Source organism: Nematolebias whitei, chromosome 3 (assembly GCF_014905685.2).
Source record: "Nematolebias whitei isolate Nwh7 chromosome 3, NemWhi1, whole genome shotgun sequence".
Taxonomy (NCBI): Eukaryota; Metazoa; Chordata; class Actinopteri; order Cyprinodontiformes; family Rivulidae; genus Nematolebias; species Nematolebias whitei.
This window is the reverse complement of record NC_056500.1, coordinates 55508009-55527923: the sequence shown is the minus strand read 5'-3', so window position 1 is coordinate 55527923 and position 19915 is coordinate 55508009. Positions and strand designations below refer to the sequence as shown.

At 43.5% G+C, this 19915-nt stretch overlaps 1 protein-coding gene across 1 annotated transcript in view; it reads right to left on the bottom strand.

Moving 5' to 3' along the window:
- The window catches only part of impact (impact RWD domain protein), a 119650-nt gene that overhangs the window by 94815 nt on the left and 4920 nt on the right, over positions 1-19915 (bottom strand). The window contains exons 4-5 of the mRNA XM_037675044.1: positions 19750-19812; positions 19524-19609 (exon numbers count right to left, since the gene is read on the bottom strand). Coding sequence (XP_037530972.1) covers positions 19524-19609; positions 19750-19812 — 149 coding nt within the window. The remainder of the gene's footprint in view (positions 1-19523; positions 19610-19749; positions 19813-19915) is intronic.

Below are 19915 nucleotides of genomic sequence, written 5' to 3'. Positions count from 1 at the left end.
ATTCAGTTTCAATCCTGCCTCTGTGACTCGCTGCACCACTTTAGCTAACCTCTCCAGGTGCTCTTCCTCCGTGTCATCTGCGATAAACACATCGTCGATGTAAATTGTGGCGCCTAAGTCTTTGAGCACGTCCATCACGACCGACTGAAATACATTAGGAGAGTTTTTATATCCCTGCGGTAGCCGCTGCCAAACATAACTTTTTCCCTGGTGGGTAAAAGCTGTCTTTCCCTGTGATTGTTTTGCCAGCCTAAGAGAGAAAAATCCGTTTGCTAAATCATGCAAGATTTGTACTTTTTCACTTGTAGAGTTTTTAGGGTGCCCTGCGGGTTGATTAGACTCGCTCTGTTGGCTACTGTTCGTCTGTTAAGGGCTTTGAAATTAATCACTGGTCGCCACCCTCCTCCTGCTGATTCGGGTTTCTTAACTGCTTGGATTGGGCTGTTAGTTATGGGGTTTGTTTCTTCCCTAATAATTCCTAACGCTCCTAATTCTTTCACAATTTTGTTCATTTCCTCCACTGCTCCTGGATTCAGGGGATATTGTCTTACTGGTGGGTGAACTCCTCCTTCGATTATATGTACAAACTTTGGGCCTAGGTCTCCACAATCATTTTTAAATCTGGCTATTGAGGCTTTCTCTAATATTTGTTTTAACTTCTCTTTCCCAGCCGGGGAGAAGTCACTCTCATCTATTTTTTGTTTTGTCACTTCAGGGATATTTACAGGTTTATACCAGTCTTCGGACTCACTTTGTTTGTGTGTGAACCCTATTTTTACTAGCCTAGATTTTAACTTCTCTAACCTTCTATTTAAGGCTCTTCGATTCTTTTTTGGTTTCTTTAGTTCTTTTAGATCGGTAATTGTCATAAGGTTATAAGGCCCTTTTATCCACACAATTCCTTGCCATAACCCGTAAGGCATTGTTTCAATTTTTCCGTTTGCTAACTGAACTGTCAGGTGTCCTACTGTTTTTAGGTTTCTGCGGGTCATGGACACCTCTGCTCCGGAATCTATTAGGTAAGGTTCTCCCTCTACTTTAGTGTAGATTTCGTCCCCCTCCCAATAGGCATCTTCCAGAGTGACCCGCAACCTATCTGCCATTATTTAGCTGGCCCTCCACTCCCTTTCTCACGGGATTCATGGAGGGCTCTTTTTTCTTCTGGGGTCAGTTTTGCATATTCTTCCGGGGGTAGGTATTTACCTCCTTTCTGTGGTGTGGAGTTTGAAGCTGGAGCTGAAAATCGTTTTGGTTGTTGGTCCCTATTTTGTGGCTCTGACTGCCTGGGTGGTCTTTCCCTGTATTGTGTCCCTTGCTGTCTCGGGAACTGTTCTCTGTATTGTGGCTGTTGAGGGGCCTTTTGTGTGAGCTTTGGTGGTTTTTGGCTTTGCCTGCTCTCGCTTTTCTTCTTTTCCTCCCAGAACAGCTGTTCTAGGTCATATGATTTCACTGCCTGGTCTATCTGGGCGTCATTTGTTTCATGAGGCATTCTGGCAAAGGTGAGCTCTCCCCTTCTTCCCTTGGATACTATCCTTAAGGCTTTAACATACCTTTTAGGGGGAATTACTTGTTTAAGTTGATACCAAACTGGGGTAAGGCGTTGGCCTTGATCCATGCGCATTCTCGCCCGCTGAATGTGAGAGTCTTCATCGTCCATGTCTTCTAGGACTAGTTTCTCATACTGGCTTTGAGCCGATTCCCCTTTACTCATTGGGTTTGTTGTGACATTACCTAGCCATAACTTTTTTGCTGCGTCACACTCAGTGGAGCTAACTACCATGGGCCACACATCCTTGATGTATTCTTCGGTGGTCTCCTGGGGTTGTTTTTCTCTCACTAAGGTTTTCAGCTTTTTGTACTCACGATAACTGTCAGTTTCTGGGCCTGGGGCTTGGTTTTGTCTAGCCTTCCTGGGCTCATGGGTTGATTCAGGCATTTGATACGGTGGGCTTGTCTCGGCCGGGTATGTATCATCTTCCTCATCGGCCGATATTTCATCTCGCAATTTCTTCTCTGTTTCTTGGGCATATTTGTAGGCCGTCTTTTTCATTCTTCTTAGCATCACATCATGTACAATTCCTAAGTATGCGGTCCTGAACTTACTGGTTAAGGGTTTGTGGGCTGCTAAGGTGGGGTATGAGGGCATCATCAAAATGTTGGCCCACTCTCCCAAATTAGCTTTAACAGTCAGTTCCACTGTCTCTTCTGACCTGTCTGCCCATACTGGTGGAATGTCATAGTGATTTTGGCCAGCTTCAGGGATGTAAGTTCGACGCCCATCACTCGCCTGCACCGGGCCCCAACTCAAGTCCCTGGCTAACCTTTCTGATACTCTATGTACGTCCAGTATTTCTACTCCCTTCTTTTGTCCTTTTCTTTGTCCTATTCTTAATGGCTTAACTGGACCGTCGTATTGGCCTGCTATTGATTCTAGACTGGCACTACCTTCGTCATCGGTGTCTTCCTGACTCGGGTCTACGTCTGGTTCTCCCTGAGAGCTCTCGTCATTATCCTCCTCACTCTCTATGTTTAAGGGTTGTATTTTTGTTACTGTCTCTCTCTTTGGCTGTCCCTCTCGTGAGTCTGCTCCGCTTCTGCGTCGTCTTGTGGTTGAACTTATCAGGTCATTTTCTGAGGGTGAGGTCAGGGACATTTTCGACCCCTGAGGACTGATCCTTAATGGGTCTTCACTGATCACTAGCCTCTAGTGATCTATTGGGGGTACTAACTGGGGGGTCTCCCAGTCACTGACAGCTCCTCACTTTCTAGAGCTGCTCTATCGACACCTATCAGTCCTCTGTAGCGCGTCTTCACTTCTGGGACCGTGTGAGTCCCATCTGGGGTGCCATGTCTGCTTTCCGATGAGCAAAGGTAACCACTGGAGGTAGCGATAAGCACCTTTGCTTGCAGCCTCTCCTCCAAGGGGTCCGGAGGCTTACTTCAGCGCCGTGGTTTTACCTATAGCTATCTAAAGTAGCCTCATTAAGGCTGTGGCGAGGTGATTCATCCAGAATATTAACGACCTTAAATCCGTGAGTCACACCCTAATTTCACTCTGTTACCTCGACCCTCCAAGCAGCAGGGAATGGATCTTCTGGTCCAGAGAAACTCGCGTTGTGGCCGCTCACCTCTCACATTAGCGTTACAATTGTTAACTGTTCTGGTAATCTTTAGGGCCCTGGAAACGGGCTCAAGGGTGTTGTTTATCAACTAGGAAACCTTTACAAAAACCTCCTGTTATTGGTGTTGTTAAGTGAACCAAGCATTTCCATGTTTTGCTCATTAAGGGCGAAATAACAGTCCAGATTTGTACGTTTTGCTTTGCTTTTAATCAATAGTTTGCGCAGGGGTACAGCAACAGGCACAATTTTATAATGATTAATTTTTCATGAGTACATAGGATACACTTTCTTCCCTAAACAAGGCGATGACTACTATCTGTGGAAATTCTAAACCTCAAGAGCCCTTGAGGGTTTACAGATACTGCCTTCACATAAATCTTTCACAACTCAAGCCAAAAGATATTCTCCCTCAACTCCCTCATGAACCAGAAGCACCTTCGAGCAAATCTCACCAGTAACCAATTTAGTACTCCCAAATTTATTCTGTATGCTGTTCTTCCAATTTGATGAAATAATTTAATTAGAGCAGAGTAAGAATGAGGTCGTCTGCTTACCATGATTTTGGGGTGACCCTTAGTGAGTCACCGTGGGGTAAGGGCAAATTTCCAGTTCTCTAGGAGAGAGACACCGGCCGATCCTCAAAGGCAAGTACAACTATTCCAAATTAGAGAATCAGAGTTTTTGGACGGGCCCAGGTCAAGCATTTAATAGAAGTAGGAAACTCATCCAGTTTGAGTGTTGATGAAAGAAAGCTTAAATCCAACCCCATGTCAGTGAAGAAAAGAATTAACTCCCATCATCGTCTCAAAACTGGTAAAATCCAACTCCTTTTGGGCTTCCTCTGATTCGACGAGCTTGTCCATCGCCTGTAATCTCCTCTGCTCGGCTCTTCAGTTCAGCTTCGACTCTGCATTGACCAAGTTTTATTCTGGTCAATCTGTATTTAAAGACTCATTCATCCCTCCTCCTCTTAAGGAGGGGTTATGGAAAATTACATCATCTCTTTTCCAGTAACTTCTCTGCTGTTTTGCACCTCAACCGGTTTAGACCAGTTTTCTGGTACTTTCCAGAACTTGTTTTGCTCAAAGATGCGTCATCATGAGATGAGCTGTGTTCTGAACTCTATGACTTCTTGTTCTCCTCCTACTGCTCGAAGCAGGCCCAGGCATGTTCAGACATGTTCACTGTTACTGAGGCCTCTTCAACTTTACCATTTCACAAGCAAAAGTGAATCACACAATCTTACATAAGATTATACAATGTTTTAAAGATTAACACTTCCATTAATTGATTATGTGTTGATTATTAGTAAAACAGTAAAACAGTTTAGTTACACGTTATCAAAACAGTAAAACTCTTTTGGTTACATTATCATTTTCAGCTTGATTTAAAGCAGGAGTTCAGTCCTTCTGCTGCTGAGGAGAACTTTTGATCAGGCTTCATTTTTCTTAAAGCTGGTGGTCTGTTCATGCATTATCACCACAGACACCTGGTTTATTGACAGTCCACACCACTCCAAAGTTGTCCAACACACATCTGTATTCTGCTTCTTGGTCACCAGTGATGCAGCTTTATTAATCTGTGCTTTATCACATTCATGCACTGATGGGACACACATCGGAGGCAATGAGGTGTTCAGTGTCTTGCCCAGGGACACTTCAGCATATGACTGCTGGTAGAATCTAACCCCCAACTCTTGCACTGAAGGAAGACTGCTCTAACCACTCAGCCACAGCCGCCCCCAACTCAGCCACAGCTGCCACAGCTGAATATAGCTCTTATTCACAGAAATAGGATACTTAAAGAGCAAATGTTTGTTTAATCCATGTCCAGCTACCATAATGAGTTCAGCCCCTCTCCAGAACTACAATCAGCTCCTGAATCCATCAGTGATTTAGAACCCAGGAGTCCTTGTGAGCTGAGACACCACCACTCCCACATGCCAAGCAAGGCTGAGCCTTTTTTCAGAGCCAAGCCACTCGCCAAGGACAAACTAGCCCCCTATACTCTTCTCCAAGGGAACTGACTCACCAGTATCCGAGGGCCTCCAGTTACCACATACCAAGGGGTCACCACTCACAAAGCGTCTTCAGTCACTAGTCTCCAAGGGTCTTCACTTACCACTCGCAGAGGGTCTCGTACCACCAGTCTTAATGGATCTCAACCACCGGGCTTCCAGCCACCTGTCCCTGTGGGTCTTCAGCCACCAGCCTATGTCGCTCCCTATGCTCCAGTCAATGAAGGTCTCCACATTCCAGTTGCTGAGGGGCTACATACTCTAGTCCCAGAAAGGCTTAAGCCAAGTCACCTCCCAGAACCTCCAGCCCTTGATTCTCTGCCTTTCTCCTGTCTGCCTCCAAGAGAGTTGAGAATAGCACCTCTCTTACATGGGTCCAGTCTTGGCAGTTACTGGGAGCTCTCACTCAATTTCTCTTGCCAGTCTGGATGGATCCTGAGCCAATCACCTAAACTTTCTCACGTGTCAGTTTTGTCTGACCCCCCTGAGTTCTGTTGCCGGCCAAAACGACCACTGTTCCTTGCCTGGGTGAGCTCAGGGCTGTCCACCTGAACTTTGACACCTGTTTAGACATGGCAAGGGCTGCTTTCTTGATGTTTGTTTCTTACCTGGACAGGTCTGGTGCACTTCAACTCTTTTTGTGTTTGTTTTTTTCCTCTAGTCGATTAAGTAGTTTTTTTTATTAATTTCTTCCATCTTGCACCCCCACCCCTCCTCCTGTTCAAATAAGTAATTTTTTTGGGACATCTAGAGCTATCCCTTAAAAAATATATATTTTTTTGGTTTATCATTATAGTCATTTGTGATTATTGCTGTTTTTAGTTTCCTTTTTTGTTATTATGTTATTTTTTGTGGCATGGTGGCTCAGTTGGTAGAGCTGTTGCCTCTGAACGAGAAGGTCGTCAGTTCAAATCCCAGCCTGGGGCCTTTCTGGGTGGAGTTTGTATGTTCTCTTTGTGCATGTGTGGGTTTTCTCTGGGTACTCCGGTTTCCTCCCACAGACCAAAAACATGCATGTTAGCCTGATTGGTAACTCTAATTTGTCACTAGGTGTGAGTGAGAGAGTGAATGGTTGTTTGTCTCATTTGTCTCTATGTGGCCCTGTGATGGACTGGAGACCTGTCCAGGGTGTACCCTGCCTCTCACACAGTGATAGCTGCATATGGATTCCAGTGACCCCCACGACCCAAAAAGGAAGTGGGTGATAGATGGATGGAGTTATTATATACACCTTCTACAGCCATTACAAACTTCTACTTGCTTCCAAAATTATTTGAACCATTTAGCCACTGACCATCTGGCGCAGGTGTATATAATTAAAGCACATAAAAACATACAATTATTTTAGTGCAACTCTTTAAAACATTTTTCACCAAACTTTACACAAATTAGGACTATTTTAAAATGTAGAACTAAACACAGTCATCATCATAAGTCAGTATGAGACAAGAGCAAACGTGTGGCTCAGTGACGGTGACTAGCAGTTTTTGGAAGACAATCAAGGGCACAGAGAAGAGCTACAAAGACAGCATTATCATAAAAAGCATGTTTGTTTCAAGAGAACAAACAAACAACAACTTTGTACTTGACAACAGCAGAGGTCAGAGAAGGTTGTGCCAGGTTTTGCATGCATAATAGGATAAATGAAACCTTTAGGATTTGAAAATAAAGGAAGCACCACCTAATGCCTTTATGTTGTTCAGAAGTCTTTTTTCCTTCTAAAATCAAAACTGCTAAAGCTCATTTGACCACAAGAAAAACAGGAAATGACAAAGCTGGACTGGAGATCTTTTATGCTAGCTTTAATGATGTAAAGCAGAGCGTTTCTTACATTTTTATCCCATGCAAGCACACATACACACAGCTCATTAGAATCAGACATGCTGTGTCAAAGTAAGTGGCTTTCAAATTTAGGTGAACAAATATTTGTTTGCCTAATGGGTTTTTCAGATCATTTTACTTCTACGTGGTCTCATTCATTCAAACTTCATAAATCAGACCCTTTTCTTTCTCTTACCTTTTTGTCCCACCCCCACAACCCCAACGTCATTGCCTTTCCTTTTTCATTTCCTTTTTTTCTATGGGAAATATGGATCTTTAGTCTTATCACCTTTCCTTCCTCTCTCCCACCATGCGGCTGTCATTTGAATGAATAAGTCTTCAGTCCCACTCCAGGTGGCTGAAGCGCTGTGACTAGTTACACTTATTACCCCATGAATCACTGATTCATGTACTACAATAGGGAAGACGATTAATATTTTTCAGACTTGTTGCTAAAAAAGAGACTTTTTCTAGACCACCGTGTTGGATAAGAGAGGCAGAGGAAACACGTCCCACCGTCCCAACCTCAGAAAGAAAAAACACTTGATGCACTGTGACACTTTGAAAATCTATTATTGAGAAAACCTTTTTTTTTTTTAACTCAACGGATTTTATCAAGGTAACAGAAGGCATTATAAAGATATTGATCTTAATTCAGTGCAGTCACTCACAGATGTATTTTTTAAAGCCTTTTGTGGCCAACATTTCACAGCATCAGATCTCAGCAGAGAGTTGTGCTGCTTAACGGAAGAGCATCGTAGCAGAATCTAGATGGGAGAGGAATTTAGATGAGGTTTCTGGGACTCTCGTGCAGCTTTAATTTGATCTACGATAATAATTTCAACAGCCCAGAAACAGTGGGCTATCTAATGACCAGGATGTGGATCACAACATGTACTCTAACCTGTCAGAAAGCACAGGCCTGGGAGTTTGAAAAAACCTGTACAAATATGGCAACCATAATTGGGCATACCAGAGTATTTTTGGATTTAGTTCCAAATTTCTTGTAAGTGTGGAAATGCCTTCAAGTACAATATCAGTGGGAGTGGGAGCTGGCTGTAAAATGTCTCTGACTTCAACAGAAAGCATAAAAAGCACCAACTTGTCTAATGAAATGCAAGAAAAACAATCATTATCATGTCAAAAGCTCTTGTTCCTTCAGATCAACATGCTGGTTGCTCTTTTGAAAATCACACCACAAATAAGCAGATATTAGACCTAAAAGATGGCTATATTTGGAGGTGTGAGCAGCATGATTGGCATGTCTGGCAGGTAATGGGAGTAACTGTCAAGCTGTTTGTGGGAAACAGGCCAGAAGGTCAATTCATCAGGAAATTGGAGTGGCACCTACATTGTTTTGATCCGGTTGTGGCATAATGACAGTTATTTTATGTCCTTTGTCAGGAGAGCAGGAAATACACATACCGCAAACAATTTGGCCACTCTTTTTTAGCTTGTTTTCAAAGGTAAATATGAGGCATTTACACAGCACTTTTCCAACACTTTCTGTCACACACAAATTCCTGTTGTACTTAGATTGTATACACAAAACCCCTTTGTGCATCCTTTATACACCCACACAGCAATTTTAAACGTCTCGACCAAAACTACGGCATGCACCGTGACTACAAAAATAAAAAGCAGGTAAAGAAATAGATTACTGGATCTAGACAAAAGACACTTCATTATCTGAACTGGGGAAGGCACGTTTGTGTTAGCAACCTGCACCTTTAAGCAACTTGTTGCACACAACCTAATTCACAAAAAGTCACTGCCACATTCTGTGAATATGAGAACATGACTTACATTTTGTTTTAATAATAAAATGAATGATAACAATCAAAGGCCTTGCAATCCGTAAAGGTTTTTTTTTTTAACTGAACTGACTCTAAAAGTTGTAGTTTGTAAATAAGCACTGTTAAAACGCTCTCTTGGTCCTGAAGTCTTTGTTCTCGTTTCACATACTACAGTGGGGCAAAAAAGTATTTAGTCAACAACTGATTGTGCAAGTTCTCCTACTTAGAAAGACGAGAGAGGGCTGTAATTTTCATGATAGGTACACTTAACTATGAGAAACAAAATAAGGAAAAATAATCCAGGAAATCATATTGTAGGATTTTTAAAGAATGTATTTGTAAATTATGGTGGAAAAGAAATGTAAATAACAAACAAGAAAGATTTCTGGCTCTCGCAGACCTGTAACTTCTTTAAGAAACTCTTCTGTCCTCCACTCGTTACCTGTATTAATGGACCCGTTTGACCTCGTTATCTGCATAAAAGACATCTGGCCACAGCCTCAAACAGTCAGACTGCAAACTCAACCATGGCCAAGACCAAAGAGCTGCCGAAGGACACCAGGAAGAAAATTGTAGACCTGCACCAGGCTGGGAAGAGTGAATGTACAATAGGCAGCAGGTTGGTGTGAATAAATCAACTGTGGGAGCAATTGTAAGAAAATGGAAGCCATGTCACGTTTCTGCTCCAACCTGCCATGTTTCTCTTTTCATTCATGCCCTGGTTTATGTTACAAAGTCTCTGTAATGCCTATCACCCATCCTGCTGCACTTCCTGCTCTGCTCACTTAACCACACCCACTCTGCTGAGTCACTGCAATCAGCCCTCATGCAGCTCACCTGTTTCTTCCTGTACCTTAACCCCACAGCCACTCTGCTCAGTGCCAGATTATTGAAAGCCTCACAGTGAGTAAATGTCCAGCGTTCATGCCATGTCTCGTTTGTCTGCCTGGTTTTGACCTCACGCCTGCCCCACAGATTCCTCGCCTTGCTCTCTGCCTGTCTGTTTTGGATTATCTGCTCTGCTTATGGATATGACCTCGGCTTCCTCTATAACGACCACAATTTTTGGATCTTGTCTCAAGTTAGGCTTCGGATCTCTGACCACCCGTGTATCGACCTTGTCTGTTTTTCTGAACCTGCCATTTGGATTTCTCCCCTTGCTTCTCGCTGCTCAGCTCAGTCTCAAAACCAGCTCATCTTCACCACCGGTGAAGTGACCAGAACCAACTCCTTCAAGGAACCGCTCCCTCATCTGTCTGTGAAGGTTGGTGACTGTCATCAGAACAATCTGAGAATTACAATTGAACTCCTGTTCATTAACTTTGCTATCTCTTCAGATTGTGCTGGCCCAAGGACTAAGACCTCCACCAGAAGCAGTTTATTAATAAATCTTTTAAACCTTCCTGCTGTCTGTGATCTGGTTCGAATCCCTAAATCCGGTTCATGTCAAGACAAGTCCATTGATAATCTCCCTCAATCTGGGGCCCCATGCAAGATCTCATCCTATGGGTTCAAAATTATCATGAGAATGGTGTACAAAAATCCCAGAACTACATGGAGGGTCCCGATGAATGACCTGCAGAGATCTGAGACCAAAGACCAAAGGCTACCATCAGTAACATACACAGAGGGACTCGAATCCTGCAGTGCCAGGCATGTCCCCCTGTTTAAGCCAGTGCATGTCCAGGCCTGTCTGAAGTTTGCCAGAGAGCATATTGATGATCCAGAAGAGAAATGGGAGAATATCATGTGGTCAGATGAAACTAAAATAGAACTTTTTGGTAAAAACTCAACTCGTCATGTATGGAGGGAGAAGAACGCTGAGTTGCATCACAAGAACACCATACCTACTGTGAAGCATGGGGGTGGAAATATGCTTTGGGGCTGTTTTTGTGCAAAGGGGACAGGATGACTGAAGCCCCCAGTATGCTCCTGCGTACGTCCGTTCACGCGTACATATGCGTGTACTGTACGCAGAGGGTTCAGACTTGATACTCTAGCGTACACCCTGAGCAGAGCAGAGCAGCTTCACAGACAAGGGGCGTTTACCTTCGGGACAAATTGAGGTCGCCGAATGGTCATTTGCTGACACGCCTACTGGATTGATTGACAGGTCGGGGGGGAAAAAACAAGCGCTGGCAGCCTCAGCAGTGTTCTGTGTTTATGTGTTAATAAAAAGATCTAAAAAAACAAACAAAAAAAAAAAACAAGGAGCGCTGGCCCTGCAGCCCACACATCAGACCAGTCCACCAGGAAATCTCCAGACCCTCCCACAGCCACGCTGGACTTGAGTTTAATTAGCTCATGACAAATTCTTTCATTTCTCACCATTTCAGTCATGGCATCAATGGAGGAGGAAGAGATCACTGCCTCTTGGCAAAAAACAAAAGAAAAGGCCAGATCAGAGATGAAGAAGGGGAATTTAATACATTGGTATCACATACAAAACAGTCCGTCGCTGAGCAGTTTATTGTGCGACACCGCGTACGCGGTCATAAAAATTGAGCTTTGCACGGACATGCCCTGGGGGGTACGCTCGTACCTCTGCGTACGTACGTGCGTACCTCTGCGTATGGACGTATGCGGGAATATACTGGGGGCTTGAGCTGTGTTAAGGGAAGAATGAATGGGGCCATGTATCTTGAGATTTTAAGCCAAAACCACCTTCCATCAGTGAGAGCATTAAAGATGGAACGTGGCTGGGTCGTCCAGCATGACAATGATCCCAAACACACAGCTCAGGCAACGAAGGAGTGGCTCCATAAAAAGCATTTCAAGGTCCTGAAGTGTCTCCTGACCTCAACCCCATAGAAAATTTGTGGCGGGAGTTGACAGTCCGTGGTGCACAGCGACAGCCCCAAAACATCACTGCTCCAGAGGAGATCTGCATGGAGGAATGAGCCAAAATACCAGCTACAGTGTGTGAAGAATTACAGGAAATATTTGACCTCTGTCATTGCCAACAAAGGTTATGTTACAAAGTATTGAGTTGTACTTGTATTATTGACCAAATACTTATTTTCCACCATAATTTCCAAATAAATTCTTTAAAAATCCTACAATGTGATTTCCTAGAGTTTTTTTCTCCTCATTTTGTCTCATAGTTCAAATGTACCTATGATGAATATTACAGACCTATCTCACCTTCCTAAGTAGGAGAACTTGCACAATCAGTGGCTGACAAAATACTTTTTGCCCCAGGGTATCTGGGTATAGAGCCAAACCTTACAGACTTGCTTTGACAAAGTATCAGAAAAATCTGTCTAATGGTTAATGAGATATTTTACAAACAAATGTACATGCAAAGAAATGCACACACACACACACACACACACATACACATTTACATGATCACCAGCCTTTCATGGCAGCAGTGGACTTAAACAGATCCAACATTGATTCATATTTTGCGAAAAAGTTACACCATTTTGTAAAATTAAGCTTTATGTAAAACAAACCAATTATTCCAGCTTTTCTATTCTGCTTCCAATCAGCCAGACATTTTTTGTAATGGACATCAAGTTTATTCTCTGATTTGAATATATATATTTTGGGGGGGGGGGGGGGTAATTTACAAATGCACACTATTTTGAGGCATATATTTTATTTTATTTAAATCCTGTTACTGTCGTAAAGGGTTTGATGAAACTTTGTATTTTACTGTCAGTTTGACCAAGACATTCTTGTAAATGAGGTTTTTAATCTCAGTGAGTTTCTCCTGGTAAAACAATGGAAATAAAAATATTATATAAAAGGAATCTAAATGTTTTTTTCAGTATTTCTGAAAAAAATCCTTGACTGATGAAGCCTTCTGGATGGAAGGTGAAACGTTTCAGCACAACAACCAAAAAAAGAAAAAAGAAACTGTCCAGATGACCTGAAATTGTTGGATTGTATACCTGGTTTATTGAGCATGGACTTTGATGGTTTTGAACCAGTTTGACATGACTGTTGATGAGGGAGAGGGCCAGAGGAGGGGGCGTGCCAAAGAGACCATTTTAGCACCAACATAACTGGTTTGTTCCACTTTGGAGTAAGCTGTTGGGGGAAGAATCAGTTTTGTGTTGTGCGTTTCCTTGACTGATGAAGCCTTCTGGATGGAAGGTGAAACATTTCAGCACACAAAAAAAAGAAACTGTCTAGATGACTTGACTGAAAATTGTTGGGTTGTATACCTGGATTATTAAGCATGGACTTTGTTGATTTCTGAAAGTCTTTCTAAACTTTTTTTCTCTCTTTGTCAGACCAATACATGACTATTGTTATGTTTATTTTGAGAGACACTGTAGTTGCAGGTTGGTGGTTGGTGCTGTGGCTCATCTGGGACTGGCTGGCCTCTCCTGACTCCTCCTGATGGACATCCATCTGCATTCTGGTTGGATTATTCACCTCCTGCTTCTCCAACCACAGAAGAGGCCTGTCTATTTAAACCCAACTCTCCTGACAATTAGGGCAGCTGTAATTGAGACAGAGCAGCTCACCATTTTGTATGCTTTTGATTGTTTCTTAGTTTAAAAGGGTTGTATTATTTATCTTACTTTAGTTGTTAATCAGGGCTGTGTACTTCATCAAGAGATTTGTAAAATACCATTAAATACTAAATTGTCATTAATGAGCATGCATCAGAAAAATAAATTGTCACATTTTTATCTGAGAGTAAACACAACAGAGCCAGTGTTGTGCCTTAAAGTGATGGTCTGCCAAAAAGTGTCCACCGCAGGAGCATGCACAGCCTAATGGTGTGTTTTCATGGGAGAAGTTGCTGTTTCAATTCTTTGAAATTGAGTAAGATTAACACCTAAAGACAATTATTTGTTTGCTCCAGATTTTTGCAAGGGTGTGTCTCTCCATCCATTCATCTATCCATCCATTTTCTTCCGCTTATCCAAGGTTGGGTCACGGGGGTAGCAGCCTAAGTAGGGAGGCCCAGACTTCCCTCTCCCCAGCCATTTGGCCCTCTCCTCCGGAGGAATCCCAAGGTATTCCCAGGCCAGCCGAGAAACATAGTGCCTTCAGCGTGTCCTGGGTCTTCCTCTGGGTCTCCACCCAGTGGGACGTGTCCAGAACACCTCACCAGGGAGGCGTTCAGGAGGCATCCTAACCAGATGCCCGAGCCACCTCAACTAGCTCCTCTTGACATGAGGAAGCAGCGGCTCTACTCTTAAGTCCCTCCCAGATGACTGAGCTTCTCACCCTATTTCTAAGGGAGAGCCCAGACACCCTGCGGAGAAAACTCATTTCGGCCGCTTGTATCAGTGATCTCGTTCTTTCGGTCATGACCCAAAGCTCATGACCATAGATGAGGGTAGGAACGTAGATTGACCGGTAAATTGAGAGCTTCACCTTTTGACTCAGCTCTCACTTCACCACGACAGACTGGTACAACGCCCGCTTCACTGCATATGACACACCTATCTGCCTATCGATCTATCGCTCTATTTTTCCCTCATTTGTGAAGAAGACCCCGAGATAATTAAACTTCTCTATTTGGGGCAGACCCAGAGAAGGCACTCTACCCTTTTCCCGCTCAAAACCATGGCTTGGATTTGAAGAAACAGATTCTCATCCCGGCCACGTCACACTTGGTGACAACCGCTCCAGCGAAAGCTGTAGATCATGGCCTGGTGAAGCCAATAGGGCCACATCATCTGCAAAAAGTAGAGAAGTAATCCTAAGGCCACCAAAACAGATCCCCCTTAATACCTTGGCTACACCTAAAAACTATATCCATAAAAGTTATGAACAGAATCAGTGACAAAGGGCAACCTTGACGGAGTCCAACTCTCACTGGGAATGAGCCCGACTTACTGCTGGCAATGTGAACCAAGCTCTGACACCAGTCATACAGGGACCTAACAGCCCGTATCAAAGGGCCTGGTACCGCATACTCAAGGAGTACCCCGACAGGGTTGCCCGAGGGACGTGGTCAAACGCATTCTCCAAGCCTACAAAGTACATGTAGACCGGTTGAGCAAACTCCCACGCACCCTCCAGTAGAGGGTGTAGAGCTAGTCCAGTGTTCCACGACCAGAACAAAAGCCACACTGTTCCTCCTGAATCCGAGGTTTAACTATCCGATGTACCCTTACCAGGGAGGCTTAAGAGCGTGATCCCCCTGTAGTTGGAACACACTCTACGGTCCCCCATTTTGAATAGGGGAACCACCACCCTGGTCTGCCAATCCAGAGGTACTGCCCCTGATGTCCACACAATATTGCAGAGTTGTGTAAGCCAACACAAACCCACAACATCCAGAGCCTTAAGGAACTCCTGGTGGATCTCATCCACCCCCGGGGTCCTGCCACTGAGGAACTTTTTAACCACATCGGTGACCTCAGCACCAGAGATTGGAGAGCCCGACCCAAAGTCCCCAGGCTCCAGTTATTCAGTGGAAGACATGCTGGTGGGATTGAGGATGTCTTTGAAGTACTCTGCCCATTGACCCACAACGTCCCAAGTTGAGGTCAGCAGCACACCACCCCCACTTTAAACAGTGTTGGTGGTGTACTGCTCCCCCCCCACACACACACACACACACACAACCACCCACCCATCCATCCCAAGATGCCAGATGGTAGACCAGAATTGCCTTGAAGCCATACAGAATTCATTCTCCATGGCCTCTCAGAACTCCTCAAACATCTGAGTTTTGGCCTCAGCAACCACCTGAGTTGCATGCTGCTTGGACTGCCGGTACCATCAGCTGCTTCCGGTGTCCCACAGGTCAAAAAGGCTTGATAGGACTCCTTCTTCAGCCTGACAGCATCCCTCACTGCTGTTGTCCACCACCAGGTAAAAGAGTTGCTGCCTCAACAGGCACGACAACCTTGCGGCCACAGCTCCAATAAGACGCCTCGACAACGGAGGTGCGGAACATGGCCCACTCAGAATCAATGTCCCCCACCTACCCCGGTATGTGTTTGAAGTTCTCCCGGAGGTGGGAGTTACAAGCTCCGTCTCGCGGGAGACTCTGCCAGATGTTCCTAGCAGACCCTCACAATACGTTTGGTCCTGCCAGGTCTGACCAGCATCCTCCCCCACTATCAGAGCCAACTCACCACCAGGCAGTGGTCAGTGGACAGCTCCACACCTCTTCACCTGAGAGTCCAAGACATGCGGCTGCAGATCAGATGAGACGACAACAAAGTCAATCATCGAACTGCAGCCTAGGGTGTCCTGGTGCCAAGAGCACATATGGACACCCTTATGCTTGAACGTGGTGTTCATTATGGACAATCCATGATGAGCACAGAAGTCCAATAACAAAACACCACTCTGGTTCAGATCAGGGGGGTCATTCCTCCCAACCACACCCCTCCAGGTCTCACCGTCATTGCCCACGTGAGCACTGAAGTCAGGAGCAGGAGGGGCACTCTCCAGTACCCACTCCAAGGACTCCAAAAAGGGTGGGTAATCTGAACTGCTGTTTGATGCATAAGCACAAACAACAGTCAGACTCTGTCCCTCCACACGTAGGCGGAGGGAGGCTACCCTCTTGTTCACCAGGGTGAACACCAACGTACAGGCACCCAGATGGGGGGCAACAAATATAGCAACTCCTGTTCGCGTGTCTCTGTTTACCTTCTTTTTTTTTTTTTTTTTCAAAAAACTCATGATATTCTCTCCGTGAGTGTCAGTCTTACAGAAATTAGATAAATGTAACTTAAGAAATGCTCAAATGTGAAAATAAATCATGCTTTTGGCATTGAGTCTGTCAATCACGTTTGTCTTTTTTGCCTGAATCATCACATGTCCTGCTGTTTTTACTGTCCAAGTACTTTTAGTGACTAAAGAGGTCATAAATAGAAAATGTCAAACCCAACAAATGTGATTAAAGTGACAGGAGCCCAAGTTTATCACTGAACACATTATATATAATTTTTATTTTTTGCTATTATACAACTTTGTTATATTAAAAATATAGCATAGTGTGTTATTTTTGTTTTTAATATTGTTTTGCATCAGAATAATCACTACTTTTATAGCAAGAAACTAAATCTTGAAATGTAATTTCTTTGAATTACACTTTTGGGTGAACGCTATATTCAGTTGGTCATAATTATCTACACGTTTATTGCATTTATGATTCAATGCAGCAAAATAAATGAATTTAAAAAAGGTAACGGATTATAACTGTACTTGGTTAATTTGCATAATGACTAATTGCTAGATGTCTGGCCCCTGAACTGCTGGTTTTCAGTAATTGTGGCCCCCTGAGTAGTTTAGTTGAATAGCCATGTAGTAGAGTGCTGTATGAATGGGTACATGAGGGCACAGATTGTAGTGTGAAGTGCTTTAAGTATCTTAATTAGATAGAAAGGTGCCGTATAAGTACAGCCAATTTACTATTTATTGCTTTTGTTAGAAGTTATATTTGTAAAATATAATAGATAATTAGTACTTTAAAATTACGGTACTCTCTTTTTGTTCAGTTTTGTTTGTTTAACTGGACAAATCACTTCTACCATTCCAAATCTATTTCCATCTGCTTTTAATGTCACCTCCCTTTATCCTGGCTGAGCCGGATGGTATAACCCTGGGTTACACGACCCGGGTTGTCAATGTATTATTATTTTTTTTAGGCTACTTAACATCATTAAGGCATAAAAAGCTTCTAAACTTGAAAAATGAACTTGTATTGAGGTGACACATTGCACAGTCTGACCTTGGGGTGAATTTGCTTGGATGTCAGCTCTTGGGAAGACTAGCAGCTGTCTTAAATATTTTCCCCTTTTGAATAATCTTTCTCTCTGATGGACTCCAAATAGTTTGAAAATGACGTTACTTCCCAGACTGACAGGCTGCAACAGCTGTTTCTGCTGATTCCTTTCAGCCTTTGCATTGTGTTGATGCACATGTATGACAAAAGCTCTGCTTTTAAAAGGTTCATTTCAATTTTGTGTGAATCTAGGAAAAATACCAAATGTATCTAACAAGTGATTCCCAAAAAGCAACAGTATCATCTAAGACTTTACTTACCAGTAAAGGGTCAGCTGAATTATGATTTATGTAAATGGTAAAATGGTAAATAGTTTACTTATGCAGCACCTTTCTATCTTATCCAGATACTCAAAGCTCTTTACACTTCAATCTGTGCCTCATTTACCCATTCATACAGAACTCTACTAGATCTGTATGAAGACTAATCAGAGCTTTATCTCATTCAGACACTGATGGGACACACATCAGAGGCTATGAGGGGTTCAGTGTCTTGCCCAGGGACACTTCGGCATGTGACTGCTGCTGGAATCGAACTCCCAACTCTTGCATTGGAGGACGACTGCTCTAACCACTCAGCCACAGCTGCCCATGTCTCATGTGTTGTGTCAGATCTTGTACTGTTCATCTGTTGGAAACACTTCCTGTTGTCTTTCCACATATTTTCAAAGGCAGATCACACAATACGTTGGTCAAGAACTGGACAGATAACAGATAATAATGGTGCGCTAAGATTTGTAACTGGTTGCAACTACCGTACCCATCACTGTACTCTGTACTCACTGGTCAGTTGGTCATCATTATCTACACGTAGACTCTCTCACAGGTTCATTTTCATCTATAAATCCCTCCTTGGTCTGCTACCTTCTTATATCTCCTCCCACGTCACACCGTCAGTGCAGTTACAGGTTAACAATCCCTACATGTTCCAGTTTCACTACTTTTTGTTTGTCTAAACAGATCTCACTTGTAAATGAGTCTTCTAGGCTCAATGTGACTTATCAGTTTAAATAAAGGTTGAATGAATGAATGAATAACATGTGCTCTCAGGCCATCATTACCTGCAGCGTTCCCTCAGTGCGGACTGACCTTGGAAAAAAGGCCTTTTCCTACTCAGCTCCTGTAATCTGGAACACCTTGCAACAGAAACTGAAGTTGTCCACCTTAATTTCTTTAGGGGATTTTAAACATTTGATAATGTCAATGGAAAAATCAAAGCAGATATGTTCATGTTTCTGTATTTCACCCTGTTTTATATCCATCCATTATCTTTTACCCGATTCTTCCATTTTGGGTCAAGGGGGTCGCCGGCACCCATGTCCAGCAGTCTCTGTGCGAGGGGTGGGGGACACCCTGAGAGACACCCATCACAGAGACAAACAGCCATTCACTCTCTCACTCACACCTAGAGACAATTTAAAGTTACCAATCAGCCTAGCATGCATGTTTTTGGTCTGTGGGAGGAAACTGGAGCACCTGGAGAAAACCCACACATGCACTCTCTCCGTGCATGTGTGGGTTTTCTCTGGGTACTCATGTAAACTCCACCCAGAAAGGCCCCCAGACTGGGATTTGAACCGGGAACCTGCTCGCTGAGAGGCAGCAGCTCTAGCAGTCGCGCCACCGTGCTTATATCACTACTTTTATTTAACTGCATTTTTACTATAGTTTATTGTTATTGTTTATTATTATTGTTGTCTGTACTTTATATGTTCTGTCTGAAACAGGTCCCTCTTGTTCCGGTAAATGAGTCCTCGTGGCTCAATGAGACTAACCCGTATAAATAAAGGTTGAATGAAAAAATAAATAAATAACGAGCAAAAAATCAGCCGAAGTTGTAATATTTTTTGTAAGATAACAAGAAAGTCTTGCTTCTTAGAAGCCAAGTACAGGTGCTATAGAACCTTTGCACTTGGAGAAGCAGCCTTGTGCAAGCTGTCAAATTAAAGTAGTGAATGCTATAAAAGATGGAGATCGAGACGAGCATCATTTCAACTGGCCAGCTGCTGGAAGTGTGGCTTCATGCCTGAATTTAATTTCTCACATCACCTGCTTCAGAGCTGTAGGACTTCTCCACAAGAAAGTCTCTGATTTGTTCCACCCACAGGTAGAGGATGCTCTCACCCATGTGCTCCCTGTTGAAAACAACATAGTTGCATGTGAGAGTGGGAGCTCTGAGAGTCACATACTTTACAGATGCGGCACCGTGGAAAGAATAATGATAATATCTTGCCACGGTATCTCGATGTGGTCAGAAATGATGAAAAGCACTCACACATAGATGTCTTCCAGGCTGTTTGCCAATTTTGCCCTCTCAGAGCCTCGCAACCACGCTGCACTACAAAAGCCGAGAACAAACAAAGGGTTATTGAGTGGGACCAAGTGTGGGTTTCTGAGTAGGACGCTGATCTTTCAAATCAGGAGACCCCCCCCCCCCCCCC